General features: G+C 34.9%; 1 protein-coding gene and 1 pseudogene across 1 annotated transcript in view; one reads left to right on the plus strand and one right to left on the minus strand.

Annotated features, from left to right (window-relative positions):
• The window catches only part of LOC111152319 (collagen type XIX alpha 1 chain), a 306,943-nt gene that overhangs the window by 250,896 nt on the left and 29,329 nt on the right, over nt 1-26,718 (minus strand). Inside the window, exons 4-8 of the mRNA XM_022510811.1 lie at nt 20,150-20,273; nt 18,631-18,906; nt 7,529-7,609; nt 3,279-3,404; nt 2,097-2,159 (exon numbers count right to left, since the gene is read on the minus strand). Coding sequence (XP_022366519.1) covers nt 2,097-2,159; nt 3,279-3,404; nt 7,529-7,609; nt 18,631-18,906; nt 20,150-20,273 — 670 coding nt within the window. The remainder of the gene's footprint in view (nt 1-2,096; nt 2,160-3,278; nt 3,405-7,528; nt 7,610-18,630; nt 18,907-20,149; nt 20,274-26,718) is intronic.
• On the plus strand, nt 20,575-22,272 carry LOC111152400 (annotated as a pseudogene).

The following is a 26,718-nucleotide window of genomic DNA, read 5'->3' on the forward strand; positions in this document are numbered from 1 at the left end:
TCATGGATTAGAAGAATCAATATTGTTCAAATATCCATACTACCCAAAACAATCTATAGATACAATGCAATCCCTATCAAAATGGCATTTTTCAAAGAAATAGAAGAAATCATTCTAAAATTTGTATGGAACCACAACAACAAACAAAAAACCAACCCAGTAATCAAAGCAATCTTGAGAAAGAAAAACAAAGCTAGAGGCATCATGCTCCCTGATTTCAAACGATATCACAAAGCTATAGTAATTAAAACAGTAGAATATTGGCAACAAAATAGACACATAAATAATGGAACAAAATAGAGAAACAATAATTAAACCCATGCATAAGTGGTCAATTAATTTATAACAAAGGAGCCAACAATATAAAATGAGGAAATGACACTCTCGCCAACAAATGATGTTGCAAAAACTGGACAGTCACAGGCAAAAAAATAAAATTTGACCACTATCATACACTATGTTACACAATTAATTCAAAATAGATTAAAGACCTGAATATAAGATCTGAAACTATAAAACTCCTAGAAAAAAAACGTTTTTTAGGCACTAGGCTCCTTGATATAGGTCTTGGTGATAACTTTTAAATCTGACACCAAAAGGAAAAATAAATAAGTGGAAGTATACCATGCTAAGAAGCTTCTGCACAGCAAAGGAAACCATCAAAAAATGAAAAGACAATGTAGTGAATGGAAAAAAATATGTAATTCACGTATCTGACAAAGGACTAATATCCAAATATATAAAGAACTTATACAATTCAACCACAAAAAAATTGAAAATCCAATTAAAAAATGGGCAGAAGACCTGAATAGACATTTTTCAAAGAAGACATATAGATGACTAACTGGTACATGAAAAGGTGCTCAATATCATTAATCATCAAGGAAATAACAAATCAAAACCATAATGAGATATCACCTCACATCCGTTAGAATGGCTGTTATTAAAAATACAAGCAATACCATGTGTTCATGAGGGTGTGCAGAAAGAGAAACTTTCCACAAAGAAACTGTATAGCCATTATGGAGAACAGTATGGGCATTCTCCAAAAAATTAAAAATAGAATATCCAGCAATTCCACTGTTGTGTATTTATCTGAAGAAAATAAAAACATTAACTCGAAAAGATAAATGCACCTCCATATTCATTGCAGCAATATCTACAGTAGCCAAGATATGGGAACAATTTAAGTGTCCATCAGTGAATGAATGGATAAGGAAGATGTGATACACATACAAGCACACACACATATACACACACTGCAATATTATTCAGTCATGAAAGACAATAAAATCTTGCCATTTATGACAACATGGATGGACCTCAAAGCCATTAATAGTATGTGAAATAAGCCAGACAGTGAAAGACCAATACTATATGATCTCTCTTATATGTGGAGAAAAGAAAAAGAGAGAGAGAGAGAGAGAGAGAGAGAGAGAGGGAGGGAGGGAGGGAGGAAGAGAAGAGGAGGGGAGGGGAGGGGAGGGGAGGGGGAGAGGAGAGGAGAAGAGAGGAGAAGAGAGAAGGGAAGGGAAGAGAAGGGAAGGGAAGGGAAGGGAAGGGAAGAGAAGAGAAGAGAAAAGGAGAGGAAACCAAACTCAGATACAGAGAACAGATTGGTGGTTGCCAGAATTAGGGAGTGGAGGTTGGAGAAATGGGTGAAGGGGGTAAAATTTTATTTAAAAAAAATAAATAGATAAATAAATGATAGGAAGCTAAAAAAGAATGTTTAATGGGGATCCATCAGCACACAAGAGAAATAAGAGTTTAAGTATCTGGAGAACAGAATGCTAGAGTAGGCTAGGGCACAACTAAAAAATAAACTTTCTTGCTTCACAATTTTGCTTATAGTTTATAGATACAAAGATTTGGGTTTCTACATCTTTTCAAATTTTAGTTCCAATAGGAACTCAAAAGGAAATTTGAATGGTGATGTAGTCTTATTTATTTCAGCAATCAGCCTTTAAATATAGTCCTTAATAGACTTTAACAGAAATGTGCATTTGTATGGGACATTGAGATAGGAGATAGATGCATTTTAAAGTCACTTTTGGACAAATCCACTTTCATCCTTACAGTGTTTTGAGGTATCTTACCGGTTCTCCTTTATCTCCTTTCTGACCAGGTGAGCCTGGAGTTCCCGGCAATCCTGCTTCTCCCTGAGCAAAAATGAATTCTGTGTTACCAAACATTCTATCACCTTGAGCTAAAGACTAATAGTTTACAAATATGAAGGTGACAATAGTAGGATAAAGCTTTACTCTCCTCTGAGCTCATGTTGGTTCCTCTGCTAGAATGCCCTTCCCTTCTCAGGAGGCTCAGTACTCTCTCTCTTCCAAATGCCATTTGACATCATCTCCTCTATGAGACTTTCCACCAACTGGAACAGGTGATGCGCCTCTATGGCCCTGCACCTTGTACTTGCTCTTCTCATTGAGCTTACATACAATTTTGGTTACCAGAAGAAATGTAAGGTTCCTCTAAACTTTTACCTCACTCCTATATCTACTCTTCCAGCCAGGAGTGAAGTAGTAGCTGAATGTGTTAAGTCTCTAAGGGCAAGTAGTAAGGCACAGTACTAGGGAACATTCTGCTCTAGGAACCAAGGCTAGTTTTTTTCTTTTCCTCTTTCCTTTCCTTTTCCTCTTTTCTTTTTTCTTTTCCTCTTTCCTATGGGCATAGAGGAAAACCATCAAGAAATCGCTTAGCCTCCTTATAGCACTGCCTCATGACTGCTGTTAACATTCATAAAAGAAGTTTATGAAGGTTCACAGGACCACTCTTCCTCACCAGGGCACCATACTGGCACAAATGAAGCAAATTCTTAAAGTAATATTCTCTTCCTATTTCCTACAGTATCAGTAACCAACAAAGAAATACTATATAAAGTACCTGTGTACGTGTTAAAGAGCAGGCACTGTTTTCTTCAATTGTGAATTCCCAGAACGGAAGCCTATTCCCAACATATATTAATTACTCATTATTTGTCTGCTGTACAGGTGGGTCCTCCCTCCCCCCTTTACCTTTCTATCCATTCTAATTCACAGCCTGGAAAGAAAGTCTGATGGCTCCAGAACTATCCAGAAAAAAAAATCCCAGGAAATCCTATTCCCAATTCCCTTCTCTTAACCCATACCCAGTGACGGAGTGGCTTATGTATTTGATTCAACTAGCACTAAAGGTCAAGACACACTATCTGTGCACCGGGGCCACATCCAAGGGGCTTGGCTCACTCTGTGTAGTGGCTTTTCCATGGGCATAGATTGAAACTAGCAAACCTTGTTTGGAATGCACTGGCACCGGTCTTGAAGTTCCTGCGTTGCTGGCAGATAGGCAGACATTTTACTGGCATGAGCGGGTAACAATGATGGTGCAGTACTTCCATAGCCATCCTGCTCTGGACACTAAAATCCAGAAAAATGATTAGAGTCAATTCCAAACATTCTAACCTCCCAAATACAGACTCCCACCAAACTGGATGACACTGGTATGTGAACGTTTAGAATACCTTTGCTCTTTCACTAGGCCTCCAATGTGTTTTATTACACTGACAACATGCTAGAAATACACCAAAATGTTGGTTTGTTGAGGAATTCTGAAGCTATTATAAATGACTTTATGATGAGTACAGTAATCCCAAACATTCACAGTAACTGCCTAGTTAAAATAAAATAGTTACACATATTACATCTGTGTACGTGTTTGTGGAACAAAATTTTTAACAAAAGCAAGCAACGTGAACTTTTAGAACTCATTTACTTCCAACAAGATGATTGTAAAGGCACGTAAAAGTAGAAAATAAATTCTTTTTATACTCCAGGATGGTCTATATTTAATTAAAGTATACACTAGTCTTGGTCTTTAAAGTCCCTTGTCCTTTAAAGTTATTAAAAACACCTCCATTGTAACAGACAGTGGTGAATTTTACACATAAGCAGTGGGTTCAGAACATGTGGGATAACATGAAGGGAAACTTAGTAACAAAGCAATGAACTTTTTTTTCTCTCAAAAATAAATCCAGACAGGGAGGATAAATAAATGCATCCCTTCTTCTCCACATCATTTACCAGGCTCCTCACCATGGTCTGTAACTGTGAATTTGTAATTTTATAAACTTGTAATTTTCTAACTCTGAATTTGCAATTTAGGTGGAAGGATTCACACATTACTTTGTATGCTACAAATCATATATGCTTGGAAAAGTATTGTCAGGATACAAAACTAAAAGATTGTCAGTGGTTATTTATTGTGGTGAGACTACGGTTGATAATTACTTCCTTCTTTGAATTTGGCTGTATTTTTCAAGTTTTCTATAATAAACATACACAATTTTTTAAAAGATTTTATTTATTTATTTGACAGAGAGAGAGAGAGAGACCGCACAAGCAAGGGGAGCACCAGAGGAAGAGGGAGAAGTAGGTTCCCCACTGAGCAGGGAGCCCCATGTGGGGCTCGATCCCAGGACCCTGGGATCATGACCTGAGCTGAAGGCAGAGACTTAACTGACTGAACCACCCAGGCGCCCCAACATACATAATTTTTAAAACAAAAAAATTCTCTTGAAAAAAATGGGTAACACTCTAATATTTCTGAAAACAACAAAAACTGTAAGAAAAATGACACCCAGAAACACTGGGACTAGTTTCCTGTGTCCACCCCGAGGTCTATCAGATTCATTCTCTCCAGATTTAATAATTAGCTATTCTGTTATCTTAATAAGTTTCCAAGTCCACAAGTCTAAAAGTCGTATTAGAATGAAACACGATTAACACCAGAATAGTCCGTTTATCTCGTATGATTTGGTATGATTTTCCAGCAACTTCATGCTCTACCAGTTACCACTTAGGTGACCAAGACCCAGTTTGAGTTCATAATTTTGGTCTGGATAACTAATTTACTATATTAAGTTGGGAGTTTAAATGACTTTAAAAGTATGTCTCAGGATTCACTATAAAACTTTCCACACTCTCCAAAAAGTGCCTGAAGGGAACATAAAAATGTACAAGTAAGGACTCTTCCTTTCATAAAACCTCTCGTTTTGATTTGATGCATATTTAGTTAATTGGCCCTACAAATTTTAATCACATTTCTCATTTATTTTCAACAAATGTTGCTGATTTTCTCCTTCTGTCTATGTCTGTGGTCATAAAAGTTTACAGAAACAGAAAATCTAATCAGTGGAAGAAAAGAACTATATTTAAAGATGACCTTGAATAAATTTCACCCTTGACCATGCTGTAACATATCAATAACCAAAAAAAAGTCCAATTTGAAATTCCAGGATAAAATTAAAATTTTAAGCAAGCACATTAAAATTTTCTGAATTCAACACATTTTTCAGGAAAAAAAAGTTGTCAGAATTACAACAGATGCACTTAAATGGCTTTCATATAGTTATTTACCTTCCAAACTATACACTCCCACCCACTTGTAAAATGTAGCATGTTTCTATTGTTTGCTACTCCTTAAAAAAATGGTGATGTCCCTTCAAATAATTATTAGCAGGAAAATAAGCAGGTTTTTATTGTTTTATCCTATAGTCAAAGATGAATTCCTACCTTATTTTCTACACTTTAACTCCTAAATAATATTTTTAGGATGCGATTAATTTTCTTCCACACTTTTTGAAGTTATGTAATTGCTTTTAACAGTCAAACCACTCCATCAAATCTATCACTCATACTTCCTTAAACAATTTTCTCATAATTTGAATTGAAAAATCTCTACTATGTGATAATACAGAGTAAAAACTACTGGTCAAAAATACAATATTTAGATATATCAAAACACTATGTTACTTTTCAACCAGGAAAAATTATTATTTTAAGGGCTCTTACATCCTAAAGGAATAATTAATTTAAAAAAGTAAACTTTTGGAGAATTAACATCTTCAAAATTTAAATATGTGGCTCCAGGAAGTCTAGGTATTTTGTCTGTAGATTGACATTATAAATTTTCTTTTTAGATATTTATAGAAAGATATTTGGCTGGCTTTCATTTTACTTGGAATGAGAGCCATAAACTGGGTTGGAGATATGCTTTATAAAACCAAGTTACATAAGCAAAACAAATAATTTTGAAAAACTTAGCTGTGCTTTGAATCAGTCACATTATTATTCTACTACTCACAGTGAGTGACAGAAGTTAAAAATATTTTTGAATTACTAAACTATCGATAAAATTTTCATGTAATTTTGGACGATAAGTATAGAACTTCTAGGAAATCTAAGATACAAAGAGAAACATTTTCACCATTTTCTTTTACTTTTCATATGTTCTTTCCATAAGACTTTATTGAATTAGTCCCATTTAAATATATTTGCCCCATCTACCTCCTTCCATAGTTGATAAGTCAACAAGTCAAGAAACAATATTTTGACTATCTTCTACAAAGCACTAGGAATAAAAAAAGAAAATATAACTCCACTCAGTGAGTTTAAAATGAAATTAAATTAAAAACAAATACAACTATGTCTAATAATGTAAGATAGCACACATGACCATTATAATGAATGATAGAAAAAGCACTGAATTTTTCTTTTTTTTTAATGGAAGACTGGTATAAGAAAGTAACGTTGTACAGTTAGGTTGGGAATTTTAAGAATGAGAGGCTACGTAACTGAGTTTATGCTTTGTTGCCAACAGGGAATGACCAAAGGTTTGAGAAAGAGATAAACAGAGGGCAGGGAATATGTCTTATTCACATCTGTTAATGCCTTGTTCTTCAGCACAATGTCTAGAAGATCAATGTTTTTGAATAATTAATGTTAATGTGAGAAAATAAATGCATATACAAAGCAATGATTTAGAGACTTATTCTGGTTACACTGGAAAGAAAAAGGTCTAGAGAAAGGGAAGGCAGTTGATGTGATAATGCAACAATCCAGGCATGAGATAAAGGTAGACCAGGTGAATAACAGGGAAAACGAAGACAAAAACTCTATCACAGGGTGCCTGGGTGGCTCTGTCGGTTAAACATCTGACTTCTGCTCAGGTAATGATCTCTCAGAGTCCTGGGATCAAGCTCTGCATTAGGGTTCCTGCTCAGCCCCTCCCTTCTGCCCCTCCCCTCTGCATATGCTCACACACACTCTCTCTCTCTCTCTCTCTCAAACAAATGAAGTCTTTAAAAAAAAAAAAAAACTATCACAAAATAAAGGTATCCAGAATGGATATGATATCTGGATATATGACATCCAGAATAAGGGTATGATCACAGATTTAAAAATCTCTGCAACTGGAAAATGATGATGCTACTGTCAGAACATAGTTTATGGAAAAAGTCATAAATTATCTCTTATTTATGTTGAGTCCAAAGTGAGGACATATCATTCCCAAAGTTCAAGACAAAACACTGGGATTTAAGCTGTGTAAAAAAACTATGTGAGAGCACTAAGAGTCATCTCTTACTTGGAACAAATTACTCACCGGGCTTCAACAGAAGTATTCAGTGCTGCCTTATATTTGCACTCTATGCACCAGGCAACTGGCATTCTATATTCTTCCCAAGCCAAGAAAACTAACTTACCTTGGTGTCTGATATTTCGCAACATGTTTCTTGTGCTATGAAGTTTGAGTTACAGTAGATTTTAAACTGGTGAAGCTCAATCTATTAAAAAAGTAGTAATAAGACACATCATTAGTTTTCTTGAAAGTCACACTTAGGCACTTAAGAATTGTGGTAATTTAACAGGAAAGATAAAAGGAGCTATACAAATAAGTTATTGGTAGATATTTTTAACGCTTTTATTTAATTTAGGATTCATGATTTTATGGATCATTTGAGAAAGAGACATGGATTCAATTATTGAGATAGATCTCTAAAAGGAAATCAGGTAATGAAAGCAACTGCAAATCTTTGCTACGATTTCATACAAAAAAGAAGTACTTACTTTAAGAGAGACATTGTTATGCATTACAAGAAAGTATGCCCACAAAATGAGAAATATTTCAAAGTAAGAAATTGTGGAGAAAAAGTAAAGTCAAAGGTATGAGCGCACGATGGAAAAGGCTTTCTCAGTAGTTCCAGAGCTCTTATTTGAGACACTGAAACAGATGCTTACTTCTCAATAAGAAAAAAAAAAGTACTTAGTTTTCATCTATATTTCATGGATTCTGTCTAATATCTATGGATGATATACTACATTGGGATAACCCTGAGCAATACTCGCAATCTTTTTACAAAAATAATCAGTTCCTTCTATCTGCTTATCAAATTCATATTTTTTGGCATTGGACATGAAATAAAAAGTAGTTCAAAAAAAGAGCAATCATGCCTTTAAATGCAAGATCAAGCAACCATGTGAAAAATAATTATTACAGACTACTGAAAAGATGCCAATATGATAGATGTATAAATCAGCTATTTTAAGTTATTTTGTGGTTGCAAATTTAATAATTTAATTAATAATCATACAATGATGTCACATATTATGTAGGTCAGGAGCAACCTCTTCTCTCTACCCTCTCCTCCCACTGCCTCTCTGCCATCTCTCTCTGCCCCTTTCCACCTCTTTCTCTGTCTCCCAGTATTACAGAGCTAGATTATGTATTACTTTGATGTCAATAAGTATGGTCTATAGAAAGATCCAACTGTTAATATTACAATAATTAATCCTACCATAATGAGAAGCGGATATCTTCAGTGAGTTCTGAAACTCTACCCAACACCAAAAAAAAGCAAAAAAGGTAGTGGGGAAAGGCTGTAACTATTACTCTATAGTGCACTGAGATGAACAGAATCAATTCAGCTCATAGAAAGTATTAAGAAATACAGACATCTTCTGAATTCATGAGCAGCCTACCATTTACAGCCAATGCAAAATTCTGAGATTAAATGAAACTTTTTTATTTTCTATAACTTTTTGCAAGTATTAAAATTAACTTTTGTTTATAAAATTTAAATACACTGTCTTACATAGTCAAATGAAAGACTATGCAGTAACATACCCATTATACAGAATGAAGAATGGGGATTCCAATTAATATTCTTCTTAACTAAAACTAATATAACATCATGATTGTTATCAATTTAGCCAATAAATATTAAAATTTGATTATGTACCATTCACTATACTAGACCCTTTTATGAATTATTTTTTTTAAAATATTTTATTTATTTATTTGTCAGAGAGTGAGGAGAGAGCACAAGCAGGGGGAGTGGCAGACAGAGGGGGAAGCAGGTTCCCCACTGACCAACGAGGCCCAATGCGGGACTTTATCCCAGGACTCTGGGATCATGACCTGAGCCAAAGGCAGATGCTTAACAGACTGAGCCACCCAGGTGTCCTGATATGGGAGTTATTTTAGTTAACTAAAGATAGATGATCAATTTTTGATGGATTAGCAATTAATCAAGTACCATGACATTGAAACTACAAACCTAGTTTAATGATGCTTTCTTATTCATTAGTTACTCTGGAATCCTTCACTGACACTGTGCTTTACGAGGACAATGTTTAGGGCTAAGTCTATACTGGCCCTTGTTACACAGAATTTGTTTTAAAAAATCCTTTGTATCTTTTTGTCACCTATTTCTTTTTCACAAGAGTAACTAGGTAGTATAAATAAATAAAACCCAATTATTAGGATTTTTTTTTCAATAACATCCATCCAGCGTAAATAAAACGTTTTCACATTACAACAGATCTTATGAATTATAGAGCTTCCACAGAGATGATGAAAAATTAGTCCACTTAAATTTTTAGCAGGACCAAGAATCTTTACAGAACAAATTGTTTTACTCAAACACTATCTCATAAATAAGTTGCATCATAATATCACTTTAATTTTTTAATTTTTGTCTTTTTTTATTTATTTTTTAAAATTTTAAATCTAGTATAGTTACACCCACCTCCCCTCTGGTAACTTTCAGTTTCTTCTCTTTAGTTAAGAGTTCGTTTGTTAGTCTGTCTCTTTTCTTCTTTGTTTGTTTTGTTTCTTAAATTTTACATATGTGTGAAGTCATATGGTATTTGTCTTCCTCTGTCTTATTTCACTTAGCGTTATACTCTCTAGAACCAACCATATTGTAGTGAATGCCAAGATTTCATTCTTTTTTATGGCTGAGTAATAAATATATAAATATATATATTTTTAGGAAAAATATAAGGATATACATATATAGAGAATATATATATATATTTTAAGGAAATACTTTAAAGAAAATTTTCTTAATTTTTAAGGAAACTTCATACTGTTTTCCTCAGGGGCTGCATGAGTTTGCGTTTCCGCCACAGTGTACAAGGTTTCCTTTTTCTTGGGATCCTTGCCAATACATGTGGTTTCTTGTGTTCTTTAGTGATTCTGACAGCTGTGAAGTGATATCTCATTGTGGTTTTGATTTCATTTCCTTGATGATGAGTGATGTTGAGACTCTTTCCATTTGTCTGTAGGCCATCTGTATGTCTTCTTTGGAGAAATGTCTGTTCACATCTTCTGCCCATTTTTTAATTGGATTATTTATTTTTGGGGTGTTGAGTTTGGTAAGTTCTTTATATATTTTGGATACTAACCCTTTATCAGATACATCACTTGCAAATATCTACTCACATTCGATAGGTTGCCTTTGAGTTTTGTTGATGGTTTCCTTTGTTGTACAGAAGTGTTTTTTTGTTTTGTTTTTGTTTTGTTTTGTTTTTACAGAAACCCAATAGTTTATTTTTGCTTCTGTTTCACTTGCTTCAGAAGACCTATCTTGGTATGGAAGAAGACATTACCGCCTGTGCTCTCTTTTAGGATTTTTATTCTTTCACGTCTCACATTTAGGACCTAATCCATTTTTAGTTTATTTTTATGAATGGTTTAAGAAAGAAGTTCAGTTTCATTCTTTTGCATGTGCCTGTCCAGTTTTCCCAACACCATTTGTTGAAGATACTTTTTTCCCATTGCATATATTTGCCCCTTTGTTGAAGATTAATTGACCACATAATTGTGGGTTTGTTTCTGGGCTTTTTACTCTATTCTATTTATCTAAGTGTCTATTTTTCTGCCAGTACCAAACTGTTTTGATTACTACAGCTTTTCAGTATATCTTGAAATCTGGGATTGTGATAACCTACAGTTTTGTTCTTCTTTTTCGAGATTGCTTTGGGTATTCAGGGACTTTTGTGTTTCCGTACAGATTTTAGGATTATTTGTTCTAGTGTTGTGAAGAATGCTGTTGTATCTTGATAGGGATTCCATTAAATCTGCAGATTGCTTTAGGTAGTATGGAAGTTTTAAAAATATGTGTTCTCCCAATCCATGAGCATGGAATATCTTTCCATTTGTTTGGCTCATCTTCAATTTCTTTCATCAGTGTTTTACAGTTTTCAGAGCTCAAGTCTTTCAACTCCTTGGTTAAGTTGATTCCTAGGCATTTTATTATTTTTGATGCAATTGTAAATGGGATTGTTTTCTTAATTTCTCTGTTGGCCACTTCATTATTAATATACAGAAATGCAATGGATTTCTATATGTTGATTTTGTATCCTGTGACCATACTGAATTCATTTATAATTCTAGTAGATTTTTGGTGGAGTCTTTGGGGTTTTCTATATATACTATCATGTCATCTGCCAATAGTGTAACTTTTACTTCTTCCTTGCCAATTTGGATTCCTTTTATTCTTTTTTGTTGTCTGATTGCTGTAGCTAGGACTTCCAGAACTATGTTGATTAGAGTGGTGAGAGTAGACTGCTTTGTGTTGCTCCTGAGATTAGGGAAAAGTTCTGTTTTTCACCATTAAGTACATGTACGAGGTTGGTTTTTCATACATGGCCTTATTATGTTGAGGTATGTTCCTTCTAATCCTACTTTGTTGAGGGCTTTTAATCATGAATGGATGTTGTACTTTGTCAAATGTTTTTTCTGCTTATATTAAATAATCATATGCTTTTTACCCTTTCTCTTGTTGATGTAATATATCGCATTGATTGATTTGCAAATATTGAACCACCTTTGCATGCTGGGAATAAATCCCACTTGATCGTGGGAATTGTGGGATTGTGGGAATGATTTTGAGTATTTTTCTACCTATGTTCATCAGAGATATTGGTCTATAGTTCTCTTTTTAACTTATTTTATTTAAATTCAATTAGGCTACATATAGTACATCATTAGTTTTTGATGTAGTGTTCAATGATTCATTAATTGCATATAACACACAGTGCTCATCACTTCACCTGCCCTCCTTAATGCCCATCACCCAGTTACTTCATCCCCCCCACCCTTCTCCCTTTCTGCAACCCTCATTTGTTTCCTGGAGTCAAGAGTTTTTCATGGTTTGGCTCCTTCTCTGATTTCTTCCCATTCAGTTTTCCCTCCCTTCCCCCATGATCCTCTGTGCTATGCCTTATATTCCGCATATGAGTAAAACCATATGATAATTGTCTTTCTCTGATTGACTTATTTCACTTAGCATAATACCCTCCAGTTCCATCCATGTTGATGTAAATGGTAGGTATTCATCCTTTCTAATGGCTGGGTAACATTCCATTGTATATATGAACCATATCTTCTTTATCCATTCACCTGCTGAAGGACATCTCAGTTCCTTCTACAGTTTGGCTATTATGGACATTGCTGCTATTAACATTGGGATGTGCATGCCCCTTCTTTTCACTACATCTGTATCTTTGGGTAAATACTCAGTAGTGCAATTGCTGGGTCATAGGGTAGCTCTATTTTTAACTTCTTGAGGAACCTCCATATGGTTTTCCACAGTGGCTGTACCAGCTTGCAATTCCTACCAACAGTGTAAGAGGGTTCCTCTTTCTTCACATCCTAAACAACATTTGTTGTTCTCTGTCTTGTTAATCTTAGCCATTCTAGCTGGCATAAGGTGGTATTTCATTATGGTTTTGATGTGTATTTCCCTGATGGCAATTGATGTGGAGCATCTTTTTCATGTGTCTGTTGGCCAATTGGATGTCTTCTTTGCAGAAATGTCTGTTCATGTCTTCTGCCCATTTCTTGATTAGATTATTTGTTCTTTGGGTGTTGAGTTTGGTAAGCTCTTTATAGATTTGGGATACTAGCCCTTTATCTGATATGTCATTTGCAAATATCTTCTCCCATTCCATAGGTTGCCTTTCAATTTTGTTGACTGTTTCCTTTGCCATGCAGAAACTTTTTATCTTGAGGGTCCCAGTAGTTCGTTTTTGCTTTTGTTTCCCTTGCCTTTAGAGATGTGTCTTCCAAGAAATTGCTGCAGCTGAGGTGGAAGAGGTTACTGCCCATGTTCCCCTTTATGATTTTGATAGATTCCTATCTCACATTCAGGTCTTTCATTCATTTTGGGTTTATCTTTGTATAGAGTGTAAGAGAAGTCCAGTTTTATTCTTCTGGTTGTGGCTGTCCAATTTTCTCAGCACCATTTATTGAAGAGACTGTCCTTTTTCCATTGAATATTCTTTCCTGTTTTGTCAAAGATTAGTGGACCAAAGAGTTGAAGGTCCATTTCTGGAAATTTATAAACTACCAGGACTGAAACAAGAAGAGGTAGAAATCTGAACAGATCAATAACCAGCAGAAAAATTCCAACAGTGATCAAAAACCTCCCCCAAAACAAGAGTCCAGGGCCAGAGGGCTTTCCAGGGGAATTCTACCAAACATATAAAGAAGAAATAATACCTATTCTACTGAAGTTGTTTAAAAAAATAGAAAGAGAATAGAAATGGGAGGAAAACTCCCGAACTCATTCTATGAGGTTAGCATTACCTTGATCTCTTTTTTTATAGTGTCGTTATCTGATTTTGGCTTTCAGGTAATGCTGGCCTCATAGAATCAATTAGGAAGATTTCTTTCCTCTTCTGTTTTTTTCCTATAGTTAGAGAAGACAGATTAATAACTCTTTAAATGCTTATTTGAATTCACCTGTGAAGCAGTGTAGTCCTGGACTTTTGTTTTTTGGGAGTTTCCTGATTACTGATTCAATTTCATTGCTGGTAGGAGGTTTATTCAAATTTTCTATTCCTACTTCAGTTTGGGGAGTGATAGGTTTCTAGAAATTTATTGATTTCTTCCAGGTTGTCCAACTTATGGCTTAATAATATTCTCTTACAATCATTTGTTCTTTTTGTGGTGTCAGTTTTCATTTTTCCTCTTTGATTTGATTTTGTTTAATTGAGTCCTCTTTCTCCTCTCTCTCTCTCGCTCTTTTAATGAGTCTGGCTAGAGGTTTATCAATTCTGTTATCTTTTTTCAAGAAACAGCTCCTGGCTTCATTGATCTGATCTATTGTGTTTTTAGTTTCTATTTCATGTATTTCTGTTCTAATATTTATTATTTTCTTCCTTTTGTGGCTATTGGGTTTTGTTTGTTCTGTATCTAGCTCCTTTAGGTGTAAGGTTAGGTTGTTTATTTGAAATTTTTTTTTGCTTCTTGAGATAAGCCTGCACTGCTATAAATTTCCCTCTTAGAACCATTTTGCGGCATTGCAAAGATTCTGGACTGTTGTGTTTTCATTCTCATTTGTCTCCACGTATTTTTTAATTTCCTTTTTGATTTCTTGGTTGACCCATTCATTTTTCAGAAGCATGTTATTTAACTTTCATGTATTTGTGTTTTTCCACATTTTTTCTTGTGGTTCATTTCTAGTTTCATAGCATTGTGATCAGAAAAGATGCACAGTATGACTTTGATCTTTTTTAATTTGTTGAGACTTGTTTTGTGGCCTAATGTGTGACCTATTTTGGAGAATGTTACATGTGCACTTGAAAAGAATGCATTCTGCTGTTTTAGGAAGGAATGTTCTGAATATATCTGTTAGATTTATGAGGTCCAATGTGTTATTCAAAGTCCATTTCCTTGTTAATTTTCTGTTTGGATGATCTATTCATTGGTGTAAGTGGGGTGCTCATGATCTGTATTATTATTGTATTACTACCAATTACTTTATGTTTGTAATAAGCTGCTTTATGTATTTGGGATCTCCTGTATTGGGTGCATAAATATTTACAATTGTTGTATCTCGTTTGATTGTTCTTATTATGATTATATAGTATCCTTCTTTGTCTCTTATTATCTTTGTTTTAAAAGTCTAATTTGTCTGGTATAAATATTGCTATCTTTCTTTTCAGTTCTGTTTGCATGATAAATGTTTTTCCCACTTTCAATCTGCACATGGTTTAGATTTGAAATGAGTTTCTTATAGGGAGCATATAGATTGTTTTTGTTTTTTTTTAATCCATTCCATCATCCTATGTCTTTCAATTGGAGCATTTAGTCCACCTACATTCAAAATAATTATTAATAGGTATGTACTTATTGCCATTTTGTTACTTGTTTTATGCTTGTTTATGTATATCTTCTCTGTTCCTTTCTTCTCTCACTTTATTCTCTCTCAATTTGCTGACTTTCATTAGTGATATACATGGATTCCTTTCTCTTTATTTTTGGCATATCTATTAGTGGTTTTTGATTTGTGGTTACTATTAGGTTTGTATATAACATATTATGCATATAGCGTCTATATTCAGTTGATGGTCGTTTATGTTTGAACCCATTCTTCACTCTTTCCCTGTCATGTTTTAGGTATATGGTGTTATACTTTACATCCTTTTGTTTTGTGAATTCCTTGACTGATTTTCATAGATATAATTGATTTTATTGCTCTTGCATTTTCCACTTTCCCTACTCTTACTTATGGTCTTTCCTTTCTACTCAACTCTTTTCTACTCTACTCTCATAGGTCTGGTTTTGTAGTCATGAATCCCTTTAACTTTTGTTTGTTTAGGAAACTCTATCTCTCCTTCTATTCTGAAGGGTAGCCTTGCTGGATAGTGTATTCTTGGCTGCAGGTTTTTTTTCTTTCCACACTTTGAATATATATGTCATGCCACTCTCTTCTAGCCTGCAAAATTTCTGCTGAAAAATCAGCTGACAACCGTATGGGGGTTTCCCTTGTATTCAACTGGTTTTTCTTGCTCCTTTTTGAAATTCTCTCCTTATTACTATTTTTTGCCATTTTAATTACTATGTGCCTTGGGGTTGACCTCTTTGGGTTAATTTTGCATGGGACTCTCTGGGTCTCCTTGATCTGGATTTGTGTTTCCTTCCCCAGATTCAGGAAATTTTCAGCTGTTATTTATTCAAATAAATTTCCTGTCCTCTTTTCTCTTGCTCCCTTTCTGGGGTCCCTATGATGTGAATACCATTATGCTTGATGATGTTACTGAGTTTCCTAAGCCTGTTTTAATTTATTATTATTTTTTCTCTCTCCTGTTCAGTTTGATTGCTTTCCATTACTCTGTCCTCTAGGTCACTGATCCTTTACTGTGCTTCCTCTTGTCTACAATTTATTCCATCTAGTGTATTTTTAATTTAAGTTATGGAGTTCTTCATCTCTGATTGGTTCTTTTTTATGTTTTCTATCTCTTTCTAAAGAGTCTAACTGAGGTTTTCCACTCCTTTCTCAAGTCCAGTGAGGATCTTTATCACCATTACTTCAAATTCGTTGTCAGGTATATTACTTGTCTTCCATTTCATTTAGGTCTCTTACTGACATTTTTAGCCTTTTTTTTTTTTTTTTTTTTTTTCATTTTGAACATATTCCTCTGCCTCCTCATTTTGGGTATGGCTTTAATTTTATCCTCAAATGAAGTAAGATGCCACACTAAACTATGAAACCACTGTAATATTATAATTTTTACATTGTGCCTTTTTACAGGACACACCTGGTATTTTTCAGTCCCATGTTCTGGGCTCAATTCTTTTCTTGGGTGAGAAGTTAATGAGACACAGAACACAACACTCAATGTTCAGAGGGCAAGCTCTGAGCCTGGACCCTGCACTTGCAATAACTTATTTCTCTCTCATTGCTATCTCCCTGCAAATGTTCTGAATTTATTTCAGTATGTGCTTAGTTCTTTAAGTCTTAGAAACAGAGCCCACTTTGTTCTCACTAGTTTTATAAGAGGTTCCAATCCCAAACTCTGGTCCCTAACTTTAGTATTGCAGCCAGTGCCACTCTATTGTACTGTTGCTGGAATTCCCTGAATTTACTCTCTCTCTGTCTATACTCCACCTGATGCTGAAAATACATCTATGATGTTCTAACTGCTGCTCTCCACTTCCCACCCTACATTTGGAGAGAATTTTCTGAAAGGTCTGTCTAGTATTACTGTGTTACAATTAATACTAATATTATCACTGGAAGCCACCATTTACTAATATAGACTTTGATTCTTTCATTAGTCTTCAAGATGTCTGAGAGAAAGAGAAGCAGGATTTTTTTTTTCCATTCTCTTAGGCCCAGGTTCAGTGGAGTGGCTAGACCTGAATAAACAAATGAATATACAGGGAACTAACTACATACTAGATACTATTGCACATACTCTATATAATTGTAACTAAGTAACTTTAACAACACAATTTTTCAACTGAGGATACTGAGACACAGATTAATTAACAGCTAACAAGATAAGTTAGCAGATCATTACAGTTAAGTAGATGAGCTAGGATTTACAGTGCATCTGTCTGATCCCCAAACCAGCTCACTCTCCACCATGCCATGATGTCTTGCTTCTATGATTGGTTTTTCCTACTCTGGCCTATTTTGCTGATCATCACTGAGCTCTAGTTATGGCATTCTCACTGATTTGTTCACTGTTTCTAAAAGAGAACAGTTTAAACATATTTTATTGAATATATATTTACACATATACAATCTTTATCCACCTATTAATCATCTATCTATCATGATTGCTTCCACAGGGACATTTGGAAAAAATACACTGCCCAAATATGTATTTTTACAGACTTGAACTTTGGAAAAAAAATTAAACTGTTATGTGTGTTAGCAATTTCTTTCTTTCTTTCTTTCTCTTTCTCTCTCTCTCTTTTTTTTTTTTTTTTTTTTTTTTTTTGCATTAGCAATTTCTGTTAGTGACCTGTATTCAGGTAATTTTTAGGTTATTTTTATGGGTTCTCTCATCATTCTGCCCATAAGAAAGAAGTCATGAAATTCAGAGATATCTCACTTTTTTAGGAATTTTTTTTAGGATCACCTTCTTCTCTAGGGAAATTAATAAATCTATTAACACTTGAACACTAGATATGATTTTTAAAGGAGCTTTTTATCTGAAAGGGTATTGCTAGCCATTTGCTCTCATCCAAATAAATGACTTACGGACACAATTAGTAGTTATGTTTCAGTCCAGCAGAACATTGAAAAACCATTATAGTCTTCTGAGAAATAGTCTGCAATACAAAACTATTGCTATTCTAAGGATGAATAAACTGCCTATTGTTCTTGAGTAGAAACATCAGGTAATCTGGGACCATTTAATCTAAAGTTCATCTTTTCCCAGTCTTTTCTATTCAAAACATATAAGCTTATTCAAGCTAACTTTTTATATCACATGGTTCATTTTTACTAGAATTTAATTGTAATAATCTTATTTTTTAAGGCATGACCTAGTTCTTTAAAATTCACAGGCTGAAGAAAATGGGTGAAAATAGAGAGAAGATAATATATGTGAAAATACAGTTGGAAATACATAGCTATGCCTTCACACATCTGATGGCTAATTTAAACAGTGTTGAGAAGGGAATGCATTACACAGTAATTAAATAAAGAAGGTTTTAATAAGGTATCTAATTTAGAAACTTTACTAGTTCTCTTTCATAACCAACGTCACAACTCACGTCCACAGGCTTGCCATCGGAAGCTCGTGCTGCAATTACAGTCTTTCCATGAAGGTCCACAGTGTCCTTTCCATCTATATGCCGGCTTGCAATTAAATTACAATCCATATAGAGTGAAATGTCCTGGGATTGAATACCAACGCCAAGTTTATGCCACTGACGATCAAACAAAGGACGGAGTTCTCGATTTTTAAAAATGTAATTCAACACATCTCCCTCAGGAGCTCGGAACATAAATTCCACCACCTTCTTTCCACCGTCAACTACCATAGAAACCTGCAAAAATGCAAATTAGCATTAAATGTTTCAAAACTAGGGTTCAAAATTACTAAAGCACACAAATTAAAAGTTAGAGATGCATGTTGGTATAATTGAGGCACTTAGTAAAATGTTTTAGATGACACCAGATTTGTTAATACAAAAGAACAGCAAATATCTAGGTATGAAAATGTTTTAAATATGGGGCATTCTGGTGAATGTAATATGTTCCTTTCTTGAGAGAACATCTGAGGATATATATATGTATATCTAAGTATATATATAATTCTGTATGAGTAATTCAAGAATTAAATGTTACTTAATTTAAAAAGAATAAGAATAGGATCATTTCTCTTAGCATAGAAACTGAGATTGACTTCTTGAAACTTTGATGATTTGCATGGTGTAGAGAAAAATGCTTTTTCATAAAGGATATACTTTTAGTTCAGTTCATCTTTCCATCATAAAATTGTGACTATATTAATAGATTAAAAGACCAGTGAAACAAAAAACATCTCAATGGATAGGTATAAAATAAACCCAAATGTAAGGTGCCAATAAGTAATACTGAGGTTCATCTCCCCCCACCAACCTGGAGTCTTTGCAAACTCATCTTTCTGCCCAAGTGTCATCACTCGCACAAGTATTCCTAGGTTCCTTCTCCCTGTGCCCCATTTTAGGAAGCTGTCCTATCTATGCTCCCATAGTCCCCATTCAGCTCTGAGCCTACCTCTACCACTGCACCTGTCACACCATGGCTATGCTATAGTATATTGTTCTCCTAGATGCCATCCTTTTAAGACCTGAGAAAGGTCTTTCTCCCTAAGAAAGGAATTATTCTTTTAAAAATCTCTTCGTCACTAACTAGAATATAGCATGTGTTCAATAGCTTTTTATTGATGGAATCACTATTTTATCCCACCTCTTTACTTACTCCAGACTTTCAAATGAAACAATGAATGAGTTATTTAAAAATGATACATTTCAGAAATGATAGGAGATAGAGAAGTTATTAGTGTCAATGAAGCAGTTATGAAAGAAGGGTCATTTCAGTGTCTTTGACAAGATATGAATCATATTACAGATCTCAGCAAGATCATCCTAATGATGAGAACACTTGCATTTCCCTGTCGATGATTCCTCTAAAAGGAAGAATATTCAGATACTGGATCTGCTTCCAGATTTGTGCACACCATGCCAAGATTCAGTTGGCATAACCATGTAAGAGAAAACTAATCAGCACAACTCTTTGTTTCCTTACCTGTGGTATATTCTGCTGGTTTAAAACCTGCCACAGAAACCATCGTTCCTTTTTGGTGCTCCTTCGTACTCGAAACATAGCTGCTATGGCGTACTCATCAGGAAGGCCTTTGGGAAATATCTTACTGGGGAAGGGAAATAAAGAACTATTGTGAGAACACTGAAGATGGTGAGGAAAAAAATCTAGGTATGAAGTTCTTTGTAACAAAATATTTTTTTCCCATCACAATAAAACAAAATCTCTAAAATGGAATTTTCTCTATAAAGTCACCATTATTAAACTAAATTTCATAATGACCATTAACTGTACTGCCTTAAGTAACGTTCATTAAAAAGCAAACAAAACGTTAATTCCACGTCCGATCTGATTCTGGCATCTTTGCTGAGCTGCGAGGTGCCTCAGGGGTGTCTATAGGAGTCAGCACCATGGCAGAAGACATCAAGTCCAAAATCAAGAACTACCAGACTGTTACTTTGGACAGCTGCTTCCCCAATCAGAACCAGACCAGGAACTGCTAGTAGAACTACCTGGACTTCTACCACTGAAGGAGGTGATATCTCCATGTGTGAATGGTCATGGTGTGTTTACAAGTCCTTCTGCCCCACAGCCCAAATGTCAGCCTGGGATGACCACAGGGCAGAAGGCTCATCTCCTGAGAAGATCGGAACTGGCTCCACCTACCTCTTCTTTGTCTTCCATCCTTCTCCCAGGGTGGTGAAGGGCGAAGTGGGTACATGGTGATCCCCACCCTGGGATCGTGAATCACGGGTGAACTAATAATAAATCCTCATTGGAAAAGTATAAGACTGTGTATGTATAAAATAGCTTGATGGGCAGTCAAGAAACCAGGGTGGAAGTTTTACCTTGATCAGTAAGAATGATGGTTTTTTCCATTTTTTTTTATGTTATTAAACTGACCATATTCTCCATACCAGACGACAGAGTGGATGACTAAATAAAACAGCCTCAAGCCCCTATATGTGCTAAAATGTATCTTATGTTCCCCTTTATTATCTATACAATTTCAAAAAAATTTTATTATGTAATTTTTGAACCATATAAAAATAGTATAATAGAAACTCCTGTGGGGGCACCTGGCTGGCTCAGTTGGTGAAGCATGGGAGTCTCGATCTCGGGGTTTTGAGTCACATGCTGGGCATAGAGCTTACTTTAAAAAATAAACAAACAAAAACCCTCCTGTGTATCCAAATAAATAGATAGATAGGTAACAAATAATGTGGCTTTGATGTCTGCCATTTCTTTTTGGGACCACCTATAAACCTGAAGGTGAGCATGGGTATAGGTGAGAGGTGATGCCAAAACATAAACTTCCAAATGACATTTTGAACTAGCTAGTTGCATCCAAACTCTTTTTAAAAAGGAAACCTCAACCCACACAGCAGACCCCCATTTCACCCCCACCTGCAGTAACTTGTGTCTCCATTTTTCTTCTAATTTCCTGCCTCCTTTACCCCACTTTCCCACCTTCACGCTCTTAGGATCGTATCTTTATTTCATATGTTTTGGAATTCGACAGAACTATTTCCTGGAATTCTCCTTCCATTCATTATATTGAACACATCTTTAAATATGAGCTGCACATTACTGAAAAAATTTTTTTGTAAATTTTTATTATTTTTTTTCTACACAATCTTCTCTTATCTCTTCTAGGAACTTGTTTCTTAGACAACCACTTAACACCTTATCCTAATGATCTATTCTACTATTCTACTTTCTGGGGTATTTCCCTCATTTATTTTCCAATCCATCTATTCAACACCAATTTTTGTTTTTTTTTCTTATTACCAGGATCCTCTTTTGTTCTCTTTTTAAAAATATCCTGAACGCAGTATTTTAAATCCCTGAAATAATCAATTAGATGGATTTTTAAAATTAGATGGGTTTTTAAATGTTTTTCCTGCATCCTTGAACATCATCATTTCATCCAGTTTCGTTTTCCCTGTTTGACAGTTTGGCCTCTTTCTTCCATGCTGGGAGCTACACTCCACTTTCTGATGGTTTTTGATAATCCATATGTCATTAAGGATGAAGCACAGAACTTTGATTGCAAGCTTCATGTATGTCCGCACAGTGTTGATGAACAACTTCACGGCATAGCATGATCAGCTAGCAGATTTCACTGACAGTCCCTCACATGTGAATGTAGAAAGATTAGTTCTCTAGGGACACTCAGTTTCTCCAAAGAAGAATCTTTCTATGTCCCACTTGGAAGAGTATTCATCTGGATGCAGGCCGTAGTTCGGTACAGAATTTTGCTTCATCCCTCTGTTTTTGGTGCCGTGCCTCTTTCCTGCCTTCACTATCCTGCTTACCTTCCACCTGGAGGCTCTCTGGCTAAATTTCTCTCAATAATAAGTCTAACAAACCTCTCACCTTCTGTCTGGTTGTATGAGGAAAAAGGAGGTGCACTAGGTACACTACACCCACACACACATCCCTTACCAGCTTCTGCAGAGGCTGGTTCCCCCTAGTGATAAATCTCTCAGGTGTCCACTGAAGTCAACTGACCCACATCTCACTAGAAACCCCAGCCCAGCAGTACATAGGTTCTAACATCTTCCAACTGCTTTTTGTCTTCAAAGAATCTATTATAATCTCTCTTTCTCTTGTCCCAACTCCCTTTCTACAGTCAATTTTGCATTTTAGAAGGTTAAAAGTCCTTTCAAATCTTCAACCTCTCCCTCTCCAATGCCCCTTTGATCTTGGTTTATAAACATATGCATATCTTCCCCCTGCTACAAAATAGATAAAACTTCCTCCAACCTTGCTATATCACTGTATCACCCTCTCATCTATCCACCAACCTTCTTACATGAATATCTTAATATCCTCATTGTTACTACCCACTTAGTCCTTAACTGTCTTGCATTCTAAAAGCATTTCCATTCAGTAAATCCACTGGCCTCTTCTCAATCCCCATTCCCCTCAATCCTTCTGAAGTCTTTAACACCGAAGATATCCTTTCCTCATTGATAAAAACCAAAGGTCACAACCACAGGCCTACAGGGCCCACCCAGGGAATTGGAATGTAAACTTCCTGAGGTTCTTTGTCTATCCTACTCACCTTCTTGTTCCCAGCATCTAGAACAGTGCCTGCACAAGGTGGGTGCTCAATAAATATTATTAAATGAATCAATTAGTGGACTGAATTCAGATATATACTACCTAAAAAAAATATACAAAACAAAAAACAAATGGCCCTCTCAGTCTAGCTTTGATTTTTCCATCTTGGATAGAAATATGCATCTAAGAAAATTTCACTTTCCTCCTAAGACTTTTATTAAAAACAAACAAAAACGAAAATGAAAAAAAAAAAAAAAAAAACAAACCAGGGGCGACTGGATAGCTCAGTAGGTTTGGTGTCTGCCTTCTGCTCAGGTCATAATCCCAGGGTCCTAGGTTTGAGCCCTGCATCAGGCTCCCTGCTCAGCAGGAGCTTCTCTCTCTCCCTCTGCCACTAACCCCTGCTTATGCTCACTCTGTCAAATAAATAAATAAAATTTTAAAACACACACACATGCACTCACAAAAAACAAACAAAACAAAACAAAGCAAAAAACACCAGAGGAAGTGAGTTAATAACAGCAACCAATACCCATCCTCATGTAGAGGTCACAGGTTTCTTTCAAGTTTATTGCCACTAGGGCACTCTATAACTGTTTGCAAAATGAATGAGTGACCTAGCAAATGAAACAGATAAAGACACACTTCATTTTGATAGAATTCTTTAATATTTCATAAAACTAAATATAATTATTTTTAATAATTCATAATTGAATTCAAAATTGAAAATATATTTCATGAAAGGTTCTTTCTATGACAAAAAATAAACTTAAATATTATTAATATTGTTAATATATAATAAATACAGTCTTAAAATAATACACTGAAATAAATTTAGTTATGTTTACAGAAAAACTGATTTTTTTCTTAGTCTAAGTTTAAAATGGATACAAATCCTTATAATTACTATCTTTTCCTTTCAGTAATTCTTGCTCTACTTTCAAAGCCAAAAAATGATTTCACTTGCTGAATTACAATTTTGAAGAAAAAGTCCTCTATTTTAAAAACAATACATTACAAAATATATCATCTCTTATAGACTATGCTTCTTTTTTATACCACATGAGCACACTTAATGTGACACAGAATAATTTCTCTGGGTCTTGCCAAAGTTTCTATTATAAAAGATGCCATACTGGATTACTGGTCTGATACCGGAGAGATATAATGACAGCTTGTTATGTGTAAGATACCCATGCTTGAATATTTTTGAATGGAGTGTAATTTCCTATGAGAAATTCTATCCATTACTTATTCAGCAATATTCCCATTAAGAAAAAATTTTTTATCCTTACTTGCCAAATAATTCATATATATATGAAATGTTTATAATATACATGTATGAAATACATATAATATATAGGTATATATATTATAGGGCTAAAAATTATCATTGGGATATTTTCTACCTTCTCTCCATTTCATACACATTGTATGTATTTCAATGCTGTAAATGGCAAATTCATCCACATAAATTAATACTAACCTATATACGAAGAACTCAAAGTTTAGTGAAAATTAAGTGTAATTAATCCTTTATTTCCCATTGTCTACTTTTCTTCACACTAATGAAAGTCATCTAAATATCCATGGATAGGTAAGAGTAGAAATATACCAAATTAACAAAATGTTCAATCTAAAAATCAATTTCTTTAATGTTACTAAGTAAAAGTCACAGAGAGTCAAACTAAAGTCATTCCAAATTACCCAAAGGTGCCAAAGGAAATTTGCTGCTTGCAGAGTCCTCTTTACACTAGCCCCTGAGAGCACTAGTTCTAGATACAATCTGGAGTGTCTCTGAAGCCTCATAATTCACATATTTTAGACTCCTTTGAACTTGTAATTTATTTCAGTGTTGAAAAAAATCTAAAATATAGTTTTCACCCACTCTCTGATGTTCTCTATGTATAGCAGCCCTCTGTTCAATCATGAAATGGAAAGAAACACTATTAAACTCTATGGGAAGTGGCCGAATCAAAAGTAGGGCTCCTTATAGTGATCAGCTACGGCCGAAGGCAATGTCCAGATCTGAGAACAAGTGAGATTTGACCCCACAAAAAACTGATTTCATAAAGATGTTAACATTATAGTACTTCCCTCTCAGTGTTAAAATTAAGAGAGATTTTTAAATTTTCTTCTTTATAGTTTCACTACTTCCTCAATTTTTACAATGAGCATAAATTGTATTATCATTTTTAAAGCAACACTACTATTTTTCAGGTTAGGAAAAAACAATCCTGTTGTTTAAAGTGAATTATAAATTAATCTGATATTCTTCAAGGTCATAGATGAGGGAGAATTAACAATAACAAATATTGGGGCACCTGAGTGGCCCAGTGGGTTAAGCCTCTGCCTTTGGCTCAGGTCCTGAGATCTCAGGGTCCTGGGATTGAGCCCTGCATTGGGCTCTCTGCTCAGCAGGGAGCCTGCTTCCCCCTCTCTCTCTGCCTGCCTCTCTGCCTACGTGTGATCTCTGTCTGTCAAATAAATAAATTTTTAAAATCTTTTAAAAAAACAATAACAATTATTTTTTTCTATTATGGGAGGTTAAAAAGTCATAGAAGTCTATAACTCCCAATCTAAAGCCTTCAGAATGGTTCAGTCATGAAGAAGTAGGATGAGATGAAAGAAACTTCAAATGAAAATACACTTTACCCAATATTTTCTCCATATACTTCAAACAGAATATCTAATTACAAAGTCCTAGTACCTGTACTTATGAAGTTGGATACAAATGAACATTTTATTAAACATGAAGGAATTCACTGTATAGGAATTTAAGAATGGGCCGTATTTGTCTACATAGCATACTTCCCACAGTCTCTAAATCTTTCTCACTTGATTAATGAAAATCTTTCCTGGTCAGAATTTATTTAAAATCTTTAAGAAATATAAGTAAAATGATGATGTCTAAAACATATCTGCAATACAGGAAAGATCTTGGCGTGAGATGGAAGAAACATTTAATCATTCTGTGTATGTGTAATTGTTATTAAATAGGATTGTACTTCCACTGTCTTTTGTATACATGGTATGAATGCAGACTATGTTAGCTGACAAGCCCAAACACCTAAAATTCTACTATTAGAACTTTCTTTCTCTTTGAAAAACACTTGTGTTTATAAAACATAAGCTCTGTTTCCGCTAAAATAGTCCCTAGAAACTGGTCACATGATACTAACAAATTGTCTAATAATTAATTCTCACCTTGGAAAGAACAGAACAGAGATCTATGAGATTGTGATAAAGCAAGGAAGTTAAGAGAAAAGACACAGAGAGGGAGGAATAAATCCAGAGCAGGAAATGCTCCTTAGTTAGAAGACCGAAATGTCATCGTTCTGATCCCTGGGTAACACAAACATCATCTTAAGGCACTGGCAGTTAGAGAGCAAAGTTTCAAAAAGAAAGGTGATGCCAAAGGGGAGATGGAACCAAGATAAACCTTGACTGTTTTCCTTGCCTGTGCTGTCAACTCACGTGCTTAA

Source organism: Enhydra lutris, unplaced genomic scaffold (genome assembly GCF_002288905.1).
Source record: "Enhydra lutris kenyoni isolate GAN:26980312 unplaced genomic scaffold, ASM228890v2 scaffoldscaffold28, whole genome shotgun sequence".
NCBI lineage: Eukaryota > Metazoa > Chordata > Mammalia > Carnivora > Mustelidae > Enhydra > Enhydra lutris.